This window comes from Colletotrichum scovillei (assembly GCF_011075155.1).
Source record: "Colletotrichum scovillei strain TJNH1 chromosome Unknown Contig00011, whole genome shotgun sequence".
NCBI lineage: Eukaryota > Fungi > Ascomycota > Sordariomycetes > Glomerellales > Glomerellaceae > Colletotrichum > Colletotrichum scovillei.
Window position 1 is genome coordinate 2,751,477 of NW_023336269.1, and position 22,375 is coordinate 2,773,851.

Sequence of the window (22,375 nt, forward strand, 5' to 3'; positions counted from 1 at the left end):
ATCCATCTTAGCTTCTGGGTCAAGCTTCCTGGACTGAACCCGGACGCAGAGCACTGACGCAGGTCGGCGTCATGGGCCGTTCCTGTGATTTGAGTGGTGCGCCGAGTGCGAGGGACCACTGTTAGGGCGATACATGAAGGGGTATCCCCGGAGCTTAAGAGTGCTTGCATCAATGCCTATCGGAGCCCCCTGCTCAGCTGCGCGATAGGGGAAGAAATGGGCCTGACACCATGTCTGTTATCCACTCAGCTCAAAATCGACTGCCAAGCTGACGTGTGCCCCTCTATCGCGACTGAATTTTCCTCTGATCCCAGATCGCGCTCGCGCAAATTGGCTTTCGAAACCCGCTAAATTCCTCCATCTCGAGGTCGTGACAGTGCAACTGCCCGCGGATTCGGGGAGTACGTACCTGACATTTTCGCAGGCAGCCGGCATCGAGGGCCCACCTGTCGGGTTGCTCCAGTTGTTAGATTGCTCCAGTGCACCGGTGCTACCAGTAACCAGCCTTCCAATCGGGCTGTTGGACACACCTCTTTCCCTTTCTCTCCCTTCCGATTCCCTTCTCCCCAGCCCTCCATTTTGTCGTCCAGTCTATTTGGCGCCGCAAGAGGTGTCTGGACTCTGCAGTCTTTCTGCAAGGTTTCCCGGTTTGCTGGAACGCCCGGGCAAAAGTTGCGGTCATAGACCTGCAGTGGCACAATCCGAGTGTCGTTTGGTCTGCTTTTTTTTTTTTTTTGGTGTTTCTCTCCAGATACTTAGGCTGGCCACCGTCAGCTTTGGGATTCACCCTGCAGACAGAACCAAAGAACGGGACTGGACGGGGACGACGACGAAGCCAAGAAATAGCGACGCCAGCCAGCACCACTAGCTCATCTCTCCCCACGAGGACACAGCCGCCGCCTCCGCCGCCGTTGAGAGAGACACACACAGGGCGCACCCAACCGTTAGGTTGCTAACTGTCTCCCATCACGCGCACCTTTTCTACCGTGTCCTTTGCCTTTTTTACTTTACCTTGGACTTGATCACGGTCTCCTTGCTACTTTGCCTTCTTGCTTTTCTCAAAATCATAATCTTATTTTCTTACGTCTCTCACCCGCTCCTTCGCCCTGACGACTTTCCTTCTCAACTTGTGTACACAAACCTCGACGACAAAGTGCACGATATCACCTGCGATAATAGTATCGATACCTCGCTTTCGTACGGCCTCGACCGAAAGGCGGAGGGCATATTAATATGCGAGCCTCTTTACACGCCATTGACGAAGCGTTCCACTCACGACGCTCACAATCGCAGACGGCCTCGTCGTAGCACCCCTCCTCTCGAGTTCAGCGTCCAGCCTCAGCCAAGGCTGCGACTGCGATGAGCACATCCAGTCACCCACCTGGCAGTTCCGCCTCGGCCGACTTTCGAGCATCAGTCGGCACAAGCAGTACAGCGATCGATAGTAATAGTGCCCCGCGCATGCGCTTACAGCCGAAATCGCTCCCTCGTAAGGATGATCTCCGGCTCGTTCGGATCTTTGATTGAGTAGGAACCGGACTAATTCCCTTGTCGCAATAGCATGGATAGACTCTTACGAGACGCGGTATGGCAAACCCAGCGAAGATCAGCTTCAACTACTATCACCCCCGGCCCGAGCCGTTCCACCTCATCACAATCACCAGCCTAAGGAGCCTGATCGTCGGGTGTCGCGTGATGGCTGGGTCGACTACACTGGCGACCCCGTCTTAGAAAAAGCTCGCCCAAACACAAACGTCCGGCTTACAGACTTCTTCCGCGGCAAGGGCGCGCAACACGGCCGAAAGTGGGATCACCTACGAACAGCAGAGCCGGTCATCGTCTCAGCACACAGGCCCGCAACCCAGGGCCCACCAGCAGCATGGAAGGACTTTCTTCACTCGTCAGCCTACGGGCACATGGAAGGAGAACAGTCGGAGGTTGTGGACGTCAGTATGCTGGATAAGTTGCAGCCTGATTTCAACAAGCGATACGACTCGCACGCCCACAGAGACTTGGAGAAGGGATCGATGAAGCAGAAGAGAACGAAGACCTTTAGGCAAAGAATGTGGTCCCTCATTCTGCGACACTACTTAGTGCCCCTGGTTTTCCGACTGACAGTCATGTTCACGTCCATCATCGCGTTGGCTATAGCAGCCCGAATCTACGAAAAGGAGAACGCCAAGAGCAATGTCAGCCCGGAACGCGCGCAAAGTATTGTCGCTATCGCCGTGGATACAGTTGCTGTACCTTATATCGGGTACATGCTCTGGGACGAGTACACGGGCAAGCCATTGGGTCTCCGGCCAGCTGTCCAGAAGATTGCCCTCATTCTGCTCGACCTCTTCTTCATCATATTCAAATCGGCCAGCACTTCGTTGGCATTTGAATCGCTCGTCTTCCATAATGTCGAAGCAGGGCAAGTGAGGCAGCTGAGTCAGGCCCTGGCGTCGTTTATGCTGGCGGGTCTGCTGGCGTGGACCTTGAACTTCATGGTCAACATTTTCCGAACGGTTCAACGACTTGGAGGAGGCGAGGATGAAAGCTCTCACGACCGCATGTAGTTTTGGGGGGCATGGGAGGTGTTTTCTTTGGTCTTGTTGGGTATACCCGGTTTAGTAAAAGCCTGTACGATAACTTCAGCGCGCAACAGTAGCTGCGGTCCTTCCTCTTTGTTCATTATACATATTTCTGGCTGTCTAGGCATGTTGATATCAAACCTTTGCACAGTCTCGGCAGCGTAATATGTGACTGGGCCTTTTATGTGATGTTTACCAAAGTGCGACGTGTTTTGACATGTCAGATGATAGGTGAACAATCTGATGCTTTGTGGCTGGTGATACTACTCACAACAAGTCGTGCCCGCCTCCTGGGCTTAGTAGAAATGAATGACAGACATCCGTAACAGGTGACATTACAAAGGTAGCAAAGCATGCGACTCAATTTCAGGTGGAGTTTGTGAGATGGCGAATAACAATGAACAACAAGTAGTCTATATGTGATACGAGTCGACGTATCCATATTCCGGATCCTTGTATTTTGAGAAAACCAGACAGAAAGCCGACGAAATAATTTTGTCATTTTGGAGTAATCGCTGGGGGGAAGAAGCATGATGAAGTCAGAGTCATGAGTCAAGGCCTAACAATCTTTGTCCACAGGGCATCGTCTCTAGAAGCGATGAACAAACACCTTCTTAAGCAAATGGGAATGGCAAAGTTAGTCAGTCTGGTTATCTCAGGTGTAAACAGAAAAAGTTGACTGTGATCAAGAGACTCAACTATGTATCCTAGTATAAAGTACCTTACCCTTGGATCAATAGGGTCTGGGTGGGTGCAAATCGAAAGAGAACAAGGTATTCGTACCAATCAAAAGAAAGAGGTAAGGCTGAGAAGTCCCAATGTCCCCTCGTTCCCGCCCCCAGCAAACCCTGAAGTGAGGTACCTTTATGGAGTAGGCTGTGTCTTAATTGCCTGGTCGCGTACCTGAAGCAAAAGACCATAAAGCACGCCTTCCCTATCGCGGATTACCAAAGCTCATGGTCAAGGGCGGTCGCGCTCGGCAGAAACTCCCCGCTAGACCCTTCCGGTTGGAGACCCACTTTCCTCTCCGACAACCAGTCCCAAGCACCCAGGCCTCACCCAGGTTTAGAGGGCAGAGTCCCCACTCTCCACCACTCACGCTGTGACGAAGAGGTGGACGTGAGCTGGTCTGGTCTTGTCGCAGCCCAGAGCGTGGTCGTGTCGCTACCGTATCCGTAGCTGGCCACCACCTCCAGGCCTGGATCCTCCACCACCGGACGCCGCCTCCATCTGCAGCGCCTCTCACCCAGCAAGCAAAGCAGCCTTTCATTCTACCCACCAGTCGACCAGTGTCTGCCTGATCGCGTTCAGAGCTCTTGTGGTCCAGGCTACAAAGTTCTCTTCTTTATTTTCTTGCTTTGCCCTTCAAGGTATTGTTTGAGCAAAGTACGGCCTCACTTCCCTTCGCTCTGACTCAGACAAAGGCCGCCGTGTTCCTTCCCTTTTCCCCCAGACCCTGGTAACGTAAGGCAGCCTCTCCCTCCTTCCAACCCTTGCGACCACCGGCCTTTCCTTTGCATCTCCATTCTTCGACTTTGATTTCCAGAAGCGTCCGAGTCCACGCCACGACATCAACCTTCCACCACCATCTACTGATTCTCCTTCATCCTTCCACCAACGCCTGGACTGGAGATCCAAATACGTTTTCTCCATCTCTTGCCTAGACGGTTTTTCTAAACTTCTCGTCTCTCGCAGCAGGTCCCTCCCCCCGCCTTCCACGCCGAATCGACCCCCAAACCAACATCCGCCCCTCCCCCCACCACGACGGCCACGACGGCCTCACCGATTTCTTCCACCGACAGCGCGCTCGATCTGAGAGCTTGGGATCATGTCTACAGCCAAGATGGCGCCCGCCGTCCAGATGCCTCCAGTCCCTAACAGGGAGGACATTGGAGCCACGTGAGTGGACCTCCGCAGCCTCGCGACTCCGTCGCCGTTGGTCGAACACCCCGCGCTGACTGCGTACAGATGGAAGTACCTGGAGGCTGGCATCCAGCGTATCATGCTGGATCTTGAGCGTGGTATCGACATGCAGATCGTGAGTTGAAATGCCCAAAGCTGCTCCATGTTCCTCGTGCCAGATGGAAGGTTACTAACCACTGCTCGCTCGCCACAGTACATGGGAGTCTACACGTATGCCTTGCTGACCGGTCACTATCTTCATCTTCTAACTTGATCTCTAGTGCCGTCCACAACTTCTGCACATCCCAAAAGGCTGTCGGATTATCCGTTCCCCAGGGAAGCATCGGATCAGGCAACCACAGAGGAGGTGAGCATGGAGCACGCTTCCGTTGCTGCGTGGGGCAGCTATACTGACATCCCGTGATAGCTCACCTTCTCGGAGAAGAGCTCTACAACAAGCTCATCGAGTACCTCAAGCAACATCTCGAAGGGCTTGTTCAGCAGTCCAAGACGCACACCGACGAAGCCTTGCTGACATTCTATATCAAAGAATGGAACCGATACACGATTGCGGCCAAGTACATCCATCACCTTTTCCGGTATCTGAACCGACACTGGGTCAAGCGCGAGATGGATGAGGGCAAGAAGAACATTTACGACGTTTACACGTTGCACCTGGTCCAGTGGCGTAGGGTTCTTTTCGAGCAGGTATCGACTAAGGTTATGGAAGCGGTTCTGAAGCTGGTTGAGAAGCAGCGCAACGGCGAGACCATCGAGTATGGTCAGATAAAGCAAGTTGTCGACTCTTTCGTGTCCCTCGGTCTCGACGATGCCGACCCCACCAAGTCCACTCTCGACGTCTACCGCTTCCACTTCGAGCGCCCCTTCCTGGCTGCGACGAAAGAATACTACCAAAATGAGTCGAAACAATTCGTCGCCGAGAACAGTGTCGTCGAATACATGAAGAAGGCGGAGACGAGACTTGAGGAAGAGGAGGAGCGAGTGCGCATGTTCCTACACGCTGATATTATCACACCGTTGCGCAAGACGTGCAACCAAGCCCTCATTGCCGATCACTCTACGCTACTTCGCGACGAATTCCAGGTCCTCCTGGATAACGACAGAGAAGAAGATATGGCGAGGATGTACAAGCTACTGTCTAGGATTCCAGAGGGCTTGGATCCACTGAGGCAGAGGTTCGAGACACATGTCCGCAAGGCAGGTCTGAGTGCTGTGGAGAAGGTGGCATCCGACGCCGAGAAGCTGGAGCCAAAGGTCTATGTCGATGCGCTGTTGGAGATCCACTCCCAGTACTCAGGCTTGGTGACGCGTGCGTTTGATGGCGAAGCCGAATTCACGCGGTCCCTGGACAATGCCTGCCGCGAGTTCATCAACAGAAACGAAGTCTGCAAGTCGGGCTCCAACAAGTCGCCAGAGCTCTTGGCCAAGTACACAGATGTGTTGCTGCGCAAGAGCAGCACCGGCATCGAGGAGGGCGAGTTGGAGAACACGCTCACCCAGATTATGACCGTCTTCAAGTACATTGAGGACAAGGACGTGTTCCAGAAGTTCTACTCTCGCATGCTCGCCCGCCGTCTGGTGCACAGTAACTCGTCATCCGACGACGCGGAAACGAGCATGATCAGTAAACTCAAGGAGGCCTGTGGTTTCGAGTACACCAACAAGCTCCAGAGGATGTTCCAGGACATGCAGACGTCCAAGGACCTTAACGTCAGCTTCAAGGAGCATGTCGCGGGTCTTGAGGGTCTTAAGACTACCCTCGACTCCCAATACTCCATCCTCGGTACTGGTTTCTGGCCCCTGACCGCACCAAACACCAGCTTCACTCCCCCACACGAGATCAATGACGACTGCGAGCGGTTTACCCGGTTCTACAAGAACCGGCACGAGGGCCGCAAGCTCACGTGGCTGTGGCAGCTTTGCAAGGGCGAGCTGAAGGCCGGCTACTGCAAGAACAGCAAGACCCCTTACACGTTCCAGGTGTCTGCCTACCAAATGGCCATCCTGCTCCTTTACAACGATAAGGACAAGTACACTTACGAGGATATTTCGGGTATTACCCTATTAAGCTCTGAGGTCCTTGACCAGGCCTTGGCTATTCTTCTCAAGGCGAAGGTCCTCATCATGTCTCCCGAAGGCAAGCCGGAGGCCGGCAAGAGCTTCCGCCTCAACTATGACTTCAAGAGCAAGAAGATCAGAGTTAACCTGAACCTCGGTGGTGCCAAGGAGACTAAGCAGGAGGAGGTGGAGACGAACAAGACGATCGAGGAGGACCGCAAGCTTCTGCTGCAGGTATGTCTATCCGTTTCTATGACACTAATTTTTCACGTACTAACAGGGCAACAGTCTGCCATCGTTCGTATCATGAAGGCCAGAAAGAAGATGAAGCACACTCAGCTCGTCAGCGAGACCATCAACCAGATCCGGTCGCGCTTCGTGCCAAAGGTTTCGGACATCAAGAAGTGCATAGAGATTCTGCTCGACAAGGAGTACTTGGAGCGACTCGAAGACGACGAGCTTGGGTACCTGGCGTGATGGGAAGTGGATCGTACTTTCGGGAGGAGGAAATACCCCCTTGCCTCTCTCGATGGCTCATGTATTACAACAACCTCAAAACTGCATACAACACCACACCCAGTCTTACCAGGCATTGATTTGACTTACCCGGACACACATAAGGCGTGTGCAGGTTCTTCGACAACAGGACGGAGGAACATTGACGAATGGGAACTATTCTGCTTCGGGATTCAGGCAGTAGGCAGGTTGGGAGGTTTAGATAGTCGCATGCGGATTCCCTTGACTGTTTGAAAAAGTGTTTACACCGTGATGTTAGTGATGAGCAAGGAGAAGCCGGGTGATACGGCCACCCAACGGGCCAACGGAGTAGATTAACAGCGTAGATGGAGGGAAACTCTCGTGTTGAAGTGAAGTCTGCGGACCTTGAATCGTCAATCACTTGAAATATCGCCTTACTGTGCCATGGTTTTCTCTGTGACGGGAAGCAATATTGTTAATTGTGGGATAGGCAGGGAGTACACAAGCGTGTTCGTGTAGCCAAATGAGTCGGAGTGCCTATCGCTGTGCGGATGAAGCTGCGTTGAAGGTAGATTACAACGGACAGAGCCCAGGAGCCCTATTGACAACAGCCATGTTGTCTTTGATTTGTTCAAAAAATTGAAGTAGAGCTATTTCTGTGTTGGTGGAATCCCGAACACCTCTAGTCTTTGCTGTGACTGAGCGGGGGGAACCTACATCGCGAGATGAGGAGAATTGAGCTGGTTGTCGCCGTTCTGTCAACCACGGTATTAGGAAGAAAGTATTCCGATTAAGACAAATAAAGCAAGGCAGCTTTCTATATGTGAACTGTTCCTATCAGCTGTCATTTCTTGTGTGGTTTCATGTGTTGATGCGGGGAAGAGCGGCTACTCGGTGTTGTGCGCCATCTCACGATATTATCAACTCTGCCTTCAGCTTTCACCACATACGACCATACCCACTGGAAAACTCGGGATCCCGTCCGCTCTCCCATAGATAAGCCAGCGAGGGCCGGATTAGTAGTTGGGTCGGTGACGACCAGCGAATACCTGGTGTTGTATGTTTTTGGAGTTTTTGTTTGGTGGTGATGGGATGTGGTGGGTTGAGGGATCCGCTGTGGGTGGATCTATCGTGATGCTGGGAGCTTTAGGTCAGGCGCGGCGAGTTTGTCTCTTTTGCGTTGGTTTAATGTGCGACTGACTATGCTGATTAGTGTTAAACTACATGAAGGGAACTTGGTGTAGACAGAGGTGATGCTGAGATGGTTCTGTGTACTCGGCGTTGTGTGTCGTTTTAGTCCATATTCGGCGCAGCGTTGACTGGATCTCTAAATCCCTTGTATGGAGATCTCCTTGGAGATTTCAGGGCGTGGTAGGCCTGCTGATATGTTTGCTCCGTGTGTGTTTGAATATGTCTTATGGTCTGTTGTCTAATATGTATTTACTCGGCACCCTTAAGCACTCTTACCTCTGTCAGTAACGAGGCCCAGACATCCCGTGTGACACAAGTGTCCGTATGCAGGACGCCCGCTGCGCATGCTATTTCCCGGGTTGTCCATTTAAATCCCAGCTCAAGGGTCACATGACGTTTCCAGAGCTTGCTCATTATCGTGATGCTGGACTCGAGAATTAGAGAGTTGATGCACCACGCGTAGGGGCTGTCTTCTTGAGTGTCATAGATATGCGGTCGAGACTGGATTGAGCCAGAATCTATCACCGGTACAGTCAATGAGGTGAGAATGGTAAATTGGACAACTAATCGGTACTGCTCAAGGTATGGAAGAGGTATGCCGAGAACGTGGACCCGAACTCAACCTCGGGGTTAAATGGTTCACGAGAGGTGGCATCGTGGGTGTTTGAATTATGACATGGGAACTAGCAGCTTCTGTGCCGACGGTTGTGGAAGTTGGTATGTAGCCTCTGTTATCTTGCATTCTATACATATGTATGAGGACAGGTGATCTGAATGTAGCTGGTTGTTAAAGTCGGGACTTCGAGGTTTGATTGTTGAACTTCTTAGAACACGATATGAGGCCTTTCACTTGGCAGATCATTGAAGCAGCTAATTTAAAGCAAACTTCGGCTTTCTTCTTCTTTCTATTCTTCTTATCTATAATAGAAGAGTAGGGTAACACTCACTTCCGTTGGTAATTCTCAATTTGGTTCAGATTTCCCTCAGATAAGATCTAGTTGATGATTGTCTCTCAATACAGGCCGTTTATCTGGACATATCCCAGGTTTGTACCGAATTTTCGCAGTCTCTCCTTTACCACTGATGGTTGTTAGGTCCGCTGTAGCGGTTGCGAACGCAGTAGGGCGTCATTCGGGCAGAAGGTTGGTTGCGATTGCATGCTCAGCTTGCCAGCCTGCGTTGTCCACACGAGAACCACAATTAGATCTGTCGTTGTACCGCAGATGGGCAGTGCAGCTTTATCGTACCAATTGTGAGAAAAATCCAACATGCAGCCAAGTCCTCCTCGCCACTGGGCGAAAAAGCCATAAGCTTATGCGCACCGTTGAGGCCCCCACGGGCTCAGCCTGATTCACGATATGCATATCTGAGGCGTGCGCATATAAGGATTCAATCCCCTCTATCAGGTCCCTCCGTCACCTGTACTGTCTCAAAATGTTTGTGACGTCTCGGAATGGCACCTTACCAAGACTCTCCCCATACCGCTGGAGATGGGTCATCTCCCAGACCTTCGTCTGTATCATTCACAGATGAAGTGCATCGCAACACAAACATATCCAACCAGCAGCCCGGTAGCCTCCTGAACGATGACTCTATAAGTGACTATACGATCATCCCCGCCGAGGAGGAGTCCCGAGATGAGGTCAACGGGCTTCCGTCAGCTAGTCCGAGGGGCACCGACAAGGAAGATCTCAATCAAACTGAGAAGAACAGCCTACTTTATAAGCCTCTCGGCAGAGTTTCAACCTTGAAACAATGGAACCTCGAGTTTGCAGCACTTTTGACCTCCGTGATTGCCTTCATCGTAATGGTTATCCTCTTGGTCGTTAGTAATGGCAAACCACAACCGACCTGGGCGTATAGTGTGAGCATCAACACACTTGTTGCCATATTGACCACACTCCTAAGAGCTGCGATGTTATTCGTACTATCAGAAGGTCAATGCCGCCCTCCCCCTCGGTCTTCTTCTTAGAAATACGTGCTGATGATGTTAGTCATTGGACAAGCCAAATGGTTATGGATGGCAGCGCCGCGGCCACTTCGTCATGTGGAACATTTTGACAACGCTGGTCAAGGTGCCTGGGGATCATTGAAATTTCTGTTGAACATCCGTAAACCGTATGTCATACCCTGATCCGTCAATGTATGAGAGTGCTAAAAACACATGCAAAAGAACACTCACAGTACTAGGCGCTCTGGTTGTGGTTGCCTCTTACGCTACCGGCCCCCTTTCCCAGCAAGCTGTCAAAACATATCCTTGTGAGGTTCCAGCTGAGGGAATTGCTCGCATCTCGATAGCCGAACGGGTTATGCTCCACGACTCTATTAGAGGTAGTGCAACTGTCAATGCAAAGATGAGCACAACCGCTATCAACGGCCTACTTGCTATACCGTTTGACAGTTCACAATTATTCCAATGCGAGTCGGGCAACTGTGTTTTCCAGAACGTTTCTGGAGTCACGCACTCGTCTGTGGGACTTTGCAGCAAATGCAGCGACGTGGCATCCGAGTTGCAAGAGTTTCCAGACTCGAAAACCAAAATGATGGGCAGGTTTCGCAACAATTACCGTTTCCACAACGACTCCGAATTTACCATCAGCACTGGCGTTGAACCAGAGCTATTCAACATGACAACCAAAGCTTTGAATGACGAATCCGCGGTCAGGACGTCTTTTCTGACGCTCTCTGTGGCAGGTTGCATTGCCCAGCCCAACCCAGATGCCCCGGCAGATCGAAATTGCCAACACGAATATGAAAATATGCCAAGACTCAGCTCTGACCTCGACATTGTGGCTGTCAACTGCAGTCTATATCCTTGTCTTCGTCATTATAGCGGAAACATCACGAATGGTACTCTTCATGAAGATTTACTATCGACTGAACCAATGTCTCGCACCCACGGAGGGCCTAAGGCGGATTACGTCTCGATAATCCAGCCGTGTCTTGTCAATGACAAATGGTATGACTTGTCCAATATCACCGACGCCAATCGAAATGGCGTAGCCTGGACATATTGGACTTCAGATGGAGCGACAAAGGGAGCACCGGCTCATTGCGTCAGGTTCATGGACTATGAAGAATTTTATGGCATCAGATACTTCCTCGAGGACAACCTTAAAGGGTATTGCAAACTCTTTGATGCCACTGAAAACGGACCAACTTCTCCAGATGCCATGAATGGGATAGGGAACTTCAGCCGGCTGCAGTGTGAAACAGGTTGGTGGCTTGACGCTCTCTACAATGGAGGGAAAGCCACGTTCGACAGCTTCGCAGCTGCCCATGACAATATGTCCGTAGCGGTAACGAATCGGTTGCGTGTAAACGGACTGATTTGGTCAGACACGGACGAATCAAACAGTTTCCAGGAGGGAACTTGCAGCCATACCTCGATTTGCGTAAGGCTTGAAGAATGGTGGCTGCTTTACCCTGCAGCTCTTCTGGCCCTGACATCAGCCCTGCTTGTGGCCGCGTATGTTCAGAGTTGTCGAGACAGCGGGAGGCAACCCATCTGGAAGTCGTCAATCCTACCTCTGTTATTTTACAGCATATCAGAGTAACACAGCTCGGATGAGAGAAACGAGAGTCAAGACGGTAGCTCATCAGTACCTCTTTTACAACTCGCCGAAATGGAGTCCCGGGCCGACAAGACTATAGTGAGTTTTTGTGGTGGGACTGAAGGTGCTAGGTTCGTTGTTGAAGAAAGGGTGATCAAAGCCAAGTGATATCTGATGGGCAAGGAGTTAGGTCTTGGTAGCTGAGGGGTTTGTGGAATAGAAATGATGTTGTGATAGCTTTCGATCACCTCAGTACTGGATGCACATGAATAGATAGCGAGACACGGACTTGCTTTATACTAACTGACTATAGCCTCAGGGCCATGTGCCGTCTGGCATCCACTGCTGTGACTTCCTGCATTCAAATGCTTCTTCCATGGCTTCAACATATATCTCGAATGCCTCTCGTCGTTGTGATGCTGTTTTAGCCAGAGGGAGTGGGCCAGCACATCGGGATACATGAGATTGTGCAGTACTAGGCTGTCTCCTGCTGTGAGAAATCAGATGGAGTTGAGCATTTGTTTGCAATGCAACCTTGCCAGAGCCTCACTCTATAGTCGCTTGACTCTTCGTCTCTAGCGAATAAACATGATACTATAGCTTCTGTGTTGATTTCTGACAAATGCCTTCCAACGGGTTTGTCCCACCCCTGCGCAGTGTATCTCACTGACTTAGCATCCAATGTTGATTGCTTAATGGTTGAACTGAGACTTCAGTCACCCTCGGAAACCTTTTCTTTTGCAGCGTTGGGGATTCGCTTTCCGTTGTGTGTCAAGACAATCTGCGACTCGCCCTCTCCGTTCTCGGTATGGCGCATCGTCACCCCAATACCTCGCAGGCCCTCATCGTCGGCCCGTTGATTCCAGAGCATCTGCTGCACCAGCCCCTCCCTAGAGCACGAGATGAAGCCCATGGGCCAGCGGCTTCGTCCCAGAGACTCTCGCACGCCCTTGCTTGCTGGCTTCTCGCTGACCAGGAAGGCAATGACTCCTTCGCCACGCCAACCCACAGGGGCGCCGATGAAGGAACCTTCCAATTCCCTGACTATTGAAGGGCCGACGCGCTGGGCACCTCCTTTACACTGAATGATGACCTTTAGATTCTCGGCCCGGGATGGAAGACTCCAAGTGCCGAGGAGGTCGATGCCCTGGTCCGATGCTCCGCCTACACGAATAGCGTGGATGCCGTATTGGGTGAGTGCCGAGGAGACTGTGTACTCATAGTGGGTTCCGACATAGACTGTTGATGCCACATCGAGTCCAGTACGGTTTACGTACGCAAGGAAGGATGCCATATCATGATGGTTTGTTGATGGAGCGTCAGGGTATAGCAACTTCGGACCCTTCTCTTGTCGTTTTCTTAATGATGGACATGTTGATAGGGGAGCTGACAGAATTGATGAGATGGCAAGTCGATTATGGCGAGACAAGTGCCTAGGTAATGAGCGTAATAGAGCTTTCATGCTCTTGGAATCTTGAACCCAGTCTCAGGATTTCTTGAAATTGTAAGGTAGGTTCACATATTATGAGTACTGAAGAAACATCCTTCCTGTTGTTCTCTCAATTAAGCACAAGCAGATCGAGAGGTTCGCAGCAGTTCTAAAAGGTACGTACCGTAGCAGGTATGCGACCAACCTATCCTAGGTTGGCTGGCCAGTGCGTCCACGCCTAGGTGCATAGCAGCTGACCCACAGAACAACCTCCCGCGTCGCATACAGAGCCTCCAAGGTTGTCTGTCACTGTGAACTTCAATACTACAACCGACCATATCGCGCAAAATTGCTGCAATACCGGCGCGATGGGCGACAGACTCACTCAATTGCAAGACGCTGTAGACCAGGTACGCTGTTCATTGCTTTACATCTCTCATCTGCTCTTCTGGCAAGCACTAACTGCTGTCTCAAGCTTGCCCAGCAATTCGTCGCAAGCTTCCACTTCGTCCACCGGCGCCACGATCTCGAGCTGCTCGGACCCAACGATAAGATTAGAGAGGTCAAACAGGATCCGGAACAGAAAGAAGGTAGGTCATTCTGCCATGATAGGTCCCAGAACGAAGGACAAATGCTAAACAAGCCCGCTCGCAGTCGACCCTCTCCCCGCAGACGAATTCAAGGACGGCCTAGCCGAGCTGTCGCGCGACCTCATCATCAGGGAACAGCAAATAGAGGTCCTTATTTCCAGCCTGCCGGGCTTGGACAGCAGCGAAGCCGACCAGGAGCGCTATATTCAGGAGCTGGAAGATGAGCTCAAGGTCGCAGAGAGTCAGAGGCAGGATGCGATACGAGAGAAGGACCAGATTCTGGCGAAGCTTGATGAAGTGATTAGAAGCGTTCGACGACCATGAACCATCACATCGATCACCAGGATAGCATTGCATTTGGGGTGTTTTGGGCGTTGAAAATGGGTCAAACAGGGGGTATTCAAGTTTAAGGATATCTATGAATTAGCGATACCCAATCCAACACAAAAAATGTGTTTCCGAGCCTTTTATCTCTCTGGTTTGTATCCTCCTTCGCCTTCTATTAATTTCTGTCCACTGTCGTTCAATCATTGTCCCTGGTTGTAATAGTCTAAGCATTCTTGGACTTGAAGAATTGAGGAAAGGCGTCTCGCAGCTCCCTGAGGTGACGGATCTGATGAGCGGATGCAGGTGTCTTCGGCACAGGGAGATCCTCCTCGACGAGATGGGCTACGTTCCACCCATAGCCCTGGGCCTTTTGGCAGTTCAGGTAAGAGTCGTCTATGGCAGATATTCAGCGTCAGATCCTTTGTGAGTGAATAAATGACAACATACCGACAAAGTAGCAATCCTCCATCTTCTCGACGCCCGCTTCACGCATAGCCCTCAAGTACATCTCCTTGGCAGGCTTGCAGACAAGCGGTGCCTGTCCATAGTCGCAGAAAGTGAGTCCATCAAAGAGATCGTCAATACCCAGCAGCTTGGTCACGCGCTTAGCGTGGTTTACGTAGGCATTGGTGAGAAGCCACATGGTACACTTGCTCTTATCGACATCTTCGAGCAGTTCACGCAGCTCAGGGTTCGGACTGAGGATGTCCTCAAGAGGTAGGGCGTCGTCGACCTGGGCATTGTACTCTAGAGGGTCAATCTCATGGTGGCGAACCAGACCTTCAATCGCAAGGCCGTAGTTGGTGTAATACTCCTTGTGCAATTTCACGGCATCGTCCCACTGGAGGGAAAGGTGCTTTACGAAGTACTCGTCAATTAGCTGTGCCATGTGGTCCTGGACCTTTGAACCTAGTGAAAGTCAGTCTTCATGATGCCGTCTCGAGTGTCTTCCAGAACTCACTCCTCGGGTAGAGGCAGTTATCAATGTCACTACGCGGTTGTTAGTCAAAGTGTTCATCCGCATGGATGAGGTTCAACTTACAAAAACAGCACAGGCTTTGAAGTTGACACTCCATTTGTGTGGGGTTTGGTGGCATCCATGGCTGATGTGGTATAGCAGGCGCCTTCTAATTTAGGTCTGAGAATGGAAGGTGAAATCAAAAGGGGCTTGCGATGCTCAATGCCGCGCCTTGTTGTGTAAGGTCGGGTCTTTGGTGAAGAAAAGGACCGAAGTCGGGCTGAAGAAGAGAAGCTTCGAGGTATGTTTGGTGGGAGTCTGATCGGCATGAAGCAAGCGAAACCACGTTGGTCTGGAGTTTGACACTTATGTTTCTTTTCCTTAGTCTCAGAGTTGGAATACCCCGTTTCTGGCTTACAAATGCAAATTGGGGCTTTTGAGGCTTTTCGCGATACTTTGGCAGCAGTATGTAAGGTAGTGTTGACTCACGCCGATATGCCTCGTTACGCTGTTGATGTAATTACAGGAAGCTAAGGTACAGGGAGCTGTTTCCGGCCGTCGGGGACCTTGGCGCTAAAACATTAGTGGTGACCATGCCAAAAACACGCCGAGGCTGGGAAGCTGGTGACATACTCGCTTAGCTGCATGACCCACTCAAGCCTGAATCACCCATCCAGGCCCACAACTGATCCGCAAGATTCTTATAAGGATTTATCCTTGTAGGAAAAGTTCACAAAGAAACCATTACAGGCGGCCCACGGCCCATTCCTTTTCCTCTCAACATCCACCAGCGGCACGACGCCTTTTCTTCATCTTCTACGACACTGCAGAAATTACTGCGCTCAAGTCTGCTACGCTTCGGGTATAGTCAACAGTGCTGACTCTCACGATATTGGTAGTTCTGTTTGTCTTCTTGGATTCCTTTCTTTTCGCGCTTTCTTGCTTGACTGCGGAGGATTTCCTTGCGCAAATTGCATTTCGCCATGGCTCAAGGCCAGCTCGCATCACTACCGCCGTTGGCGAATGGGACATTTTCGGGTCTTTCAAGAGATGAGCTACACCAGATACAACAGTACGAGAGAATCGTGCAGTTTCGCGATGCCATTCTTGCTGGCTCGCATTCCAAGATCAAAGTGCCAGCCCAGTTGGCGAGCCAAACACCGACCCCTGCCATAGCATCTTCATCAAACCCTTCTACACCAGCAAAAGAGACGAATGGAAGCACAGCGCAGGGTTATCAAGCTGGGAATCTGCAGTCGTTCGCGACCAACACGCCACAAGCTTCTCTTCCTGGTTTAGGAAACCCGCCCCCTGCTAATGCGAACCTGCCTGCAAGACCGTTCGTTGGCTCTGGCAAAACCGAGATCAATCCTATTTTTCTTCAAAAGTCTGATGATCTCATCAAGGCCGAGATACAGCTCCAGAGGCAACGCCTTGAACGGGCACTTCGCGACGAGGTTGATCAACGTCGGGCTTCTATGAAGGCCTCGGCGCAGTCGGAGCCTCTGGCCGACTTTGACCTCTCCGACGTCCTGTCCAAGGCTCTGACTCTGGTTCAAGCTGCTGCTCCTTCGTCTGTCAATGCTACACTGGCTGCTGCTAACATTTCAGCTGCAAGTGACTCCGTTGATGAGAACTCTTATTATTCTTCCCAAGTCAATTCGCCAGATTCCTCACACCGCAGTTCACGCGGCGGTAACGATGCCGAAGTCACGGCACAAACACAGAAGGCTTCCACCACAGGCCAGCCTTTCGAAGGTCAGGCGCAAGTACAAGCAAACCAGAAGACCCAAGCTGGCCTGCAGTCCTCAAGACCTCATGCCTCTGCTACTCATCAGCCACAGGGCCAAGCCTCGAGCTCCAATCCCTCCCAGCCGCGACCAGTTCCAAGCAGACCCGATGCCGCACCCGAATTTTCACGATACCCGTCGGTAGGAACGACGCAGAGAATGGATATGGGTGATAATACGGGGTTGTCTACATCAGGAGGTGGGAGCGGAAACACCAGTCGTTCTGAGGAGTCAGGCGTTATGGACCTTGACGACAGTGCTGATAGGTCTGTCCCTGCCGCAGGTCAACAGCAACTTAGGGAGTCTATGCTCGCTCGCCAACCCTCGCCTTTGATACAGGTTCGCGCCCACAACATATCCCCCTTAGCGCCCCAGCCCTCCCATGTCTCGCCTCTTGCAATGGCCAGAGGTCAAGCAGCGGATGCTCAAGACTTGACCATCCCTCAAGGAACCACAGCTCAAGTTGCAGCACTACGCAATGAGCCCAATATTATTTCCAGTCCAGATAGCTCGCCGCAAGGGGGTAGAAGCGGGGAGAAGCGGAAGGGGAAGAAGAAGAAGAACGGCAAGAGGGCAGCCAGGCAAGCGCCAGACGAGCCTTACATCAAGCCAGAACCGCGATCGCCGTCTCCGATGAATGCGCCGTCTTTTATTCGTCCACAGAAGCGGCAAAGAAGACAGGGTGACGAGGAGCCTCGTTACGCCCAGCCTGAGCGTCAGTTTTCTCGATCATACAGAGAGGAAGGTGCTGCGCCCATGTACGATACGCAAGAGTACCGTCCACGGCCAGCGAGCCAAGCCGCGGCGATTGGTGACTATGGGTATGGAAGAGAGTACATTGAGGAGCCCCGCGTTATCAGCGGCGCGGAGTATGTGCGGCATGTGCCGTCGCCTGGTGTCTATGCTGTTCATGCTGCGCCAAGTGAGGTGTACGCAACATCCCCAGCCAGTGTCGACCGCTATGGTAGGGAACCTGCACGATACTATCGTGATGGTTACGAAGTGACGCGCATGAGCACTCGTCCCATGACAGATCGCGCAAGATCTCGGTCGCCCATCATGAGAGAGAGGGCATCCCCGCTAATGGGACCACCCAAAGCGCCGTCCGGTAGGGTTGTGGTAGACCCCGCTACTGGGCGTCGATACTACGAACCATCGACTGTCGTCCGTCAGTCTGTTGCGCCCTCACCACTGCGACCTGGCGAGCCCGAGGTTATTTACGAAAGAGCGCCCATTCGAGCAGAGTCTAGGCGCCCCGGCCCACCCCCTAGAGACGACGACGTCCTCTACCAGCGGACCTCGCCAGTGTACGCAGCACCGAGGAGAGTCGTCACACAACCCGAGTACGTTGCAGACCCTCAACGAATCTACAGACAGCGAGAGTATTCTACGAGGCCAATGGCACCCCCGGGCGAAGAATTCATCCCTGCCAGAGGTGGTATGGAACAGCGGAGGATTATTGAGGAGGCTCCAAGAGAGTATATGATGCGGGCGACAACAGCCCGCCCTGCGGAGACGGCGGTACGCTATGAGCTTCCGCGAGAGTACGGAAGAGTTCAAAGTGTGAGGCCGGAGCAGATTCCCATCCAGGACTACGCTTCGGCACCCATGCACCCCGACCCCCGTCGGGAGATGATCCAACCTGGACCTCGGTCCTACAGCGTGCGGCCTGCCGAGCCTCAGGTGCTGCGGCGGGAGTATAGTGCCAGGCCGGTGGAGCAGCAGCCTTACTACGGACAGCCGGTCCCCGCACGGGGCGAGCCGGAAGTGTCATATATTGATCGGCCCGTGTACTACACCGACGAGGCTCCTCGCCCAGTCTATCGATGAAGAATGTTGAGCTTTTGGTCTGGATATGAGACAGGCTTTGTTATGCGGTATCGGAATTGGCGGATTATAGGCGTCGGAGCAAGCTGGGAAACAGCTTTCGGAACTCTTCTTAAGGGGGAAGGATTAAAAAGTCTTTATTGATGGGACGGAGTTTCGGCAAAGAACAACCGGATGGAGGGGAACGGTGGTGAATACCTAGCCACTAGCGGTAATCAGCAGCACTGCGTGTACGTTTCATAATCAACAAAATCCAATTGCAGTCATTCAGTCTATGTGCTTCTATCTTCCGGTGATTTGCCCAGTGTGGAACAAGATGAAAGAGTTCATACGAGACATTTGGGAAGAATGAGTAAGGCAACGATCCAAGAAGGAAACTATCTAGAAAACTCGAGACAGCGTCGCATAAGGGATCAGGTCTCGGCGATTAAACCCAAATCGTGACGAAGTTTATCCTTCCCCTCATAAGAAGGGTGAAAGAAAGGACGATATTACAACGATTGAGTTTTCCCAATCAATGGAAAGATGCCGTAGAAAAAGGATGGACTTTGCACAAACGAGCACGGACTTTGGGGCTCTCGGAGCGTCGTCTGTAGATTTCGTTCCGTTTTCCAATTCACCTCGTCCTTGCTCTTGTTTTTTGTGATTTTGTTTCCGCTCTTAGCACCCGGACTATCGTGTCCGTTCGCTCAAGTCAGGACACAAAAAGTGATGGTCACCATGAGGGCTATCCTGTTAGGTAGGCTCGAGGGGAGAGGCATAATTCGGTACATAAAGAGACGGACTTAAAACCTGTCCAGTAGGACTCCAGTTGCTTTTTGACCTAAGGGGATATAGGAACACCACGGAGAAGAAACAACGCCCAGCGGGGTTTCTATGAAGTCATTGCGAACCTCGCTCAGAGCAATACCTGTCGGGTTTCCCGCGCTTCAAGTTCGTGTTATATGTGGGTGGGGGGTGGGGGGCTCAACGAAGATCTGTATCCGCAGAAGGAACACTGATGATGACTGTACATGGAGAAAAGGAATACTGTACTCCGTCCTCTGTACGGATACAACGAAAGATGGAATTTAAAAAAAAAAAAGTCAACCGAAGCATGGAGAGTGGATTCCGCTCTATGCGAGACTGAGGCATATTCCCTTTCGTGCCAAAGTTGGGTTGGTCAGAGATCTTCTAGTGGGCGGATCTGACAAAGTCTAAAATCCTGCCGTCCGTCTCTCCCTCTTTTCTCGCAAAGTGCTGTTGGTCAGACGTAGATAGACGACCCAGCAAAAGCCGGTTTTGTTTGATTAGCTGCTTTGATAAACTGATAGCGAGGGACGCTTCAAACGGTGGCAGGGGAAAGAAAGGGAAACATCATCCATGGGAGGGGTCAACACTACCGATGCATACTCTAAACGACGGCCCATTGCCCAACATGCGTCTTCCGGCGGGTCCGGCACACGAACGTGTTCAGTGTCGTAGCCCTTGCACCAGGGTACTGCTCGCTCCGTACGGCCAGGTGCAAAGAAAAACGTTTGTGACCGTAGACCAGCCCGCCTCGTCCAGAGAAGGTTTATCAGTCATATTTCGCCAGCCAGGTTGGCTCCCAGGACGCACCCAGAGAACACCAGCCTGGCTCGTCGTTGCACTTATTTTTCTTGGTCCGAGTGCCAATTGTGTGGAGGACCAGTTCGAGGTTGAAACGTTCATTCCAGGATCATCGATCGACATGTCCCCTTCTCCAGGCTAGACGGCGAGAACGGCGGCTAGTTTGGTGGTTTGGTCAAGGCCGGGTTCGCGTTGCATATCGGCGTTGAAAGGGGTCCAGTCCGACCTCTCATCAAAACTGATCAGGTGCTTTTCCAGTGCTAACGTTGGGCGGCACCAGGAACCAACGCACATTCGAGCGGGCGTAGTAACCGTCTTCTGCGAGTCTATTCGCCAGGGGGACGCACATCTGCAGTCGGCCCTCTGTGGACAGGGCGCGGGCACCTTCTTTTTTTGCTGGATGCAGATCAAGCAACCACACTCGTGCCAGCGCCTGGTCCTGTTTCCAGGTGACGATACACTCAAGGCATCTTCCCTGTCTCGGGAACATCATCGAGGGGAAGCGTCTAAGACAGGACCAGGTTTTCTCTGGCCTACGAGGGAAGCCCTAAGTCAGCGTGGTGGTGTTTGCTTGACATGTGTCAGTTGCCCTCATCAAGCCACGCCGCCGTACATGGCATTCGAGGTTATGATGTCCTGCAGTATGTAGCAGTGAAAGAATCACTTCCCAGCGATGGTAGAGGGCAACGAGTGAAGCCAATGACTAGTGACCTGGCCAGGACTACACTGTGAAGTGCCGGTGCGCCGATGTAGCCCTATCAAAGAGCCAAAGGATTGGAGCAGAAGACGACTAATTCTCCGTGACGGTGACTGGCCAGACGACGGCTGTGGTCCGTGGATGAATGGCGTGGTGGGATTCGGGAGGCTTTCGCTCGAGGCTCGAGCTTCCTTACGCCACGCCCAGTATTTGAGACGCAAAGCGGAAGGAGTTGGTCCATGGGTTCAGGGATGTTGGCCAACCTCAAGGCAAAATGCGAAAGTTCAGTTGAAGCTCCAACACGTCGGGGAGTGACCGTTTGGGAAGTCGCGGTGTTCGTTTTTTTGCGCCCGGCCGATTTTCTCTTTCCAGATGGGACATGCAGCAAGGAAGGGGGTTGCATTCTTGAGTAAAAGCAGTAGTCGATACCAAAATCGTCGGGACTTGAGTCGGGAGTTTGCTGGAGTAACCTATATTTTGTACGGACTACTATCACGAAGATGAAAATTGTTGGCATATGCTGGAAATGCCAACGTCGTGGGTGGCTCAACGGCGGTCAGAAAGTCGCCCGACTTAGCGCTGGTAACACGACTGCCGGCTAGTAAGAAGCCGGGTTTGCTCGTCACTGGTTAACAATACCTGCATTGCTCCCGGGCCATATGAGCTGGTGCTCGATGTTGGAGAATGAGGACAATAGGACTCTTTGTCAGCCTCACACCAGACTGCGTTAGGTTCCGCAAGGGTTGCCTTTGGGTTTGGATGCGGCAGAAACGCTGACCACACTGATATCATGACGACGATGACAAGCCAATGAGAACAAACAACGTCCATAACAACTTGTGCCGGCCTGGTGGTGACTCGAGTCGTAGCCTCCCACAGATGGTAATGAAAGCTGTGTTTTGCAGTCTTCCGTCTGCGGTACTCATGTGTCGTTCTTGGCTTCAAGCTATGCGTGGCCATGAAGTTGACAAAGACCTAGGTGTTGGTCCATAATGCATCCCGCAACGACGCGCAGTGTATGATGGGACAGGCAGCACGATCGACCCATGTTGGCTGTCAGTCGCGTGCCCTGCACTAGGAATTCAGGATCGCCTGAGCGAAACGAGGGAGGGTCTCATCGGCCGTGGGCGGTGGGCAGCGCAACGCGCTGGCGACTGAAGACCGGAAACTGGAGACTCGAAAGAACGTGAATGTGTGGGTTTGGTGAGTAGGTGGGGCGTTTGCTTGACCCTAATCAGCCAGACAAAATCCTAGTCTGTGATCGAGCTTCTGGTGAAGCTCAAATAAGTACCGGTAGGGAACTTATCCTATTCTCTGGGCCTCTGACCTCAAGGTGAGGAGCCAAGAAACTTACTTGGCTCAAGAAGAGCTGAAAATGACGCCTGTCC

At 52.0% G+C, this 22,375-nt stretch overlaps 6 protein-coding genes across 6 annotated transcripts; 5 read left to right on the forward strand and 1 right to left on the reverse strand.

The window, feature by feature from the left end:
* Window positions 1–537: 537 nt before the first annotated feature.
* Window positions 538–2,693, forward strand: HER10_EVM0002919 (uncharacterized protein). Its single transcript, XM_035472610.1, has 2 exons — window positions 538–1,489; window positions 1,561–2,693. The coding sequence occupies exons 1-2, from the start codon at window positions 1,360–1,362 to the stop codon at window positions 2,559–2,561; spliced, it is 1,131 nt and encodes a 376-aa protein (XP_035326656.1). The 5' UTR covers window positions 538–1,359; the 3' UTR covers window positions 2,562–2,693.
* A 1,134-nt stretch (window positions 2,694–3,827) lies between these two features.
* HER10_EVM0012932 (Cullin family protein) lies at window positions 3,828–7,436 on the forward strand. The gene is made up of 6 exons (XM_035483198.1): window positions 3,828–4,475; window positions 4,545–4,614; window positions 4,693–4,709; window positions 4,760–4,845; window positions 4,906–6,791; window positions 6,846–7,436. Exons 1-6 carry the CDS (start codon window positions 4,405–4,407, stop codon window positions 7,032–7,034), a joined length of 2,319 nt encoding a protein of 772 aa, XP_035327432.1. The 5' UTR covers window positions 3,828–4,404; the 3' UTR covers window positions 7,035–7,436.
* Window positions 7,437–9,678: 2,242 nt separating this feature from the next.
* On the forward strand, window positions 9,679–10,359 carry HER10_EVM0010910 (uncharacterized protein; the record flags this gene model as incomplete). The annotated part of the gene is made up of 2 exons (XM_035480355.1): window positions 9,679–10,162; window positions 10,220–10,359. The coding sequence occupies 2 exons, from the start codon at window positions 9,679–9,681 to the stop codon at window positions 10,357–10,359; spliced, it is 624 nt and encodes a 207-aa protein (XP_035327259.1).
* Window positions 10,360–13,513: 3,154 nt separating this feature from the next.
* On the forward strand, window positions 13,514–14,192 carry HER10_EVM0003218 (RNA polymerase II transcription mediator). The gene is made up of 3 exons (XM_035472902.1): window positions 13,514–13,618; window positions 13,684–13,798; window positions 13,863–14,192. The coding sequence occupies exons 1-3, from the start codon at window positions 13,577–13,579 to the stop codon at window positions 14,120–14,122; spliced, it is 417 nt and encodes a 138-aa protein (XP_035326682.1). The 5' UTR covers window positions 13,514–13,576; the 3' UTR covers window positions 14,123–14,192.
* HER10_EVM0006262 (pyrimidine 5'-nucleotidase) lies at window positions 13,848–15,585 on the reverse strand. Its single transcript, XM_035475853.1, has 4 exons — window positions 15,168–15,585; window positions 15,087–15,115; window positions 14,573–15,034; window positions 13,848–14,518 (listed from the first exon to the last, which is right to left on the reverse strand). The coding sequence occupies exons 1-4, from the start codon at window positions 15,410–15,412 to the stop codon at window positions 14,349–14,351; spliced, it is 906 nt and encodes a 301-aa protein (XP_035326901.1). The 5' UTR covers window positions 15,413–15,585; the 3' UTR covers window positions 13,848–14,348.
* Window positions 15,586–15,873: 288 nt separating this feature from the next.
* Window positions 15,874–18,933, forward strand: HER10_EVM0006572 (uncharacterized protein). Its single transcript, XM_035476155.1, has one exon. The coding sequence runs from the start codon at window positions 16,067–16,069 to the stop codon at window positions 18,701–18,703; it is 2,637 nt and encodes an 878-aa protein (XP_035326922.1). The 5' UTR covers window positions 15,874–16,066; the 3' UTR covers window positions 18,704–18,933.
* Window positions 18,934–22,375: the final 3,442 nt, after the last annotated feature.

Bases quoted from the DNA above. Each gene is read 5' to 3' on its own strand.
- HER10_EVM0002919 (XM_035472610.1), top strand. From the start codon at position 1,360: ATGAGCACATCCAGTCACCCACCTGGCAGTTCCGCCTCGGCCGACTTT. The intron at 1,490-1,560 runs GTAAGGATGATC...TTGTCGCAATAG, and splicing joins ACAGCCGAAATCGCTCCCTC to CATGGATAGACTCTTACGAG.
- HER10_EVM0012932 (XM_035483198.1), top strand. From the start codon at position 4,405: ATGTCTACAGCCAAGATGGCGCCCGCCGTCCAGATGCCTCCAGTCCCT. The intron at 4,846-4,905 runs GTGAGCATGGAG...ATCCCGTGATAG, and splicing joins ATCAGGCAACCACAGAGGAG to CTCACCTTCTCGGAGAAGAG. The intron at 6,792-6,845 runs GTATGTCTATCC...ACAGGGCAACAG, and splicing joins ACCGCAAGCTTCTGCTGCAG to TCTGCCATCGTTCGTATCAT.
- HER10_EVM0003218 (XM_035472902.1), top strand. From the start codon at position 13,577: ATGGGCGACAGACTCACTCAATTGCAAGACGCTGTAGACCAG. The intron at 13,619-13,683 runs GTACGCTGTTCA...TGCTGTCTCAAG, and splicing joins TGCAAGACGCTGTAGACCAG to CTTGCCCAGCAATTCGTCGC. The intron at 13,799-13,862 runs GTAGGTCATTCT...GCCCGCTCGCAG, and splicing joins GGATCCGGAACAGAAAGAAG to TCGACCCTCTCCCCGCAGAC.
- HER10_EVM0006262 (XM_035475853.1), bottom strand. From the start codon at position 15,412: ATGCCGATCAGACTCCCACCAAACATACCTCGAAGCTTCTCTTCTTCA. The intron at 15,116-15,167 runs GTAAGTTGAACC...ACAACCGCGTAG, and splicing joins TCAAAGCCTGTGCTGTTTTT to TGACATTGATAACTGCCTCT. The intron at 15,035-15,086 runs GTGAGTTCTGGA...GACTTTCACTAG, and splicing joins TAACTGCCTCTACCCGAGGA to GTTCAAAGGTCCAGGACCAC.
- HER10_EVM0006572 (XM_035476155.1), top strand. From the start codon at position 16,067: ATGGCTCAAGGCCAGCTCGCATCACTACCGCCGTTGGCGAATGGGACA.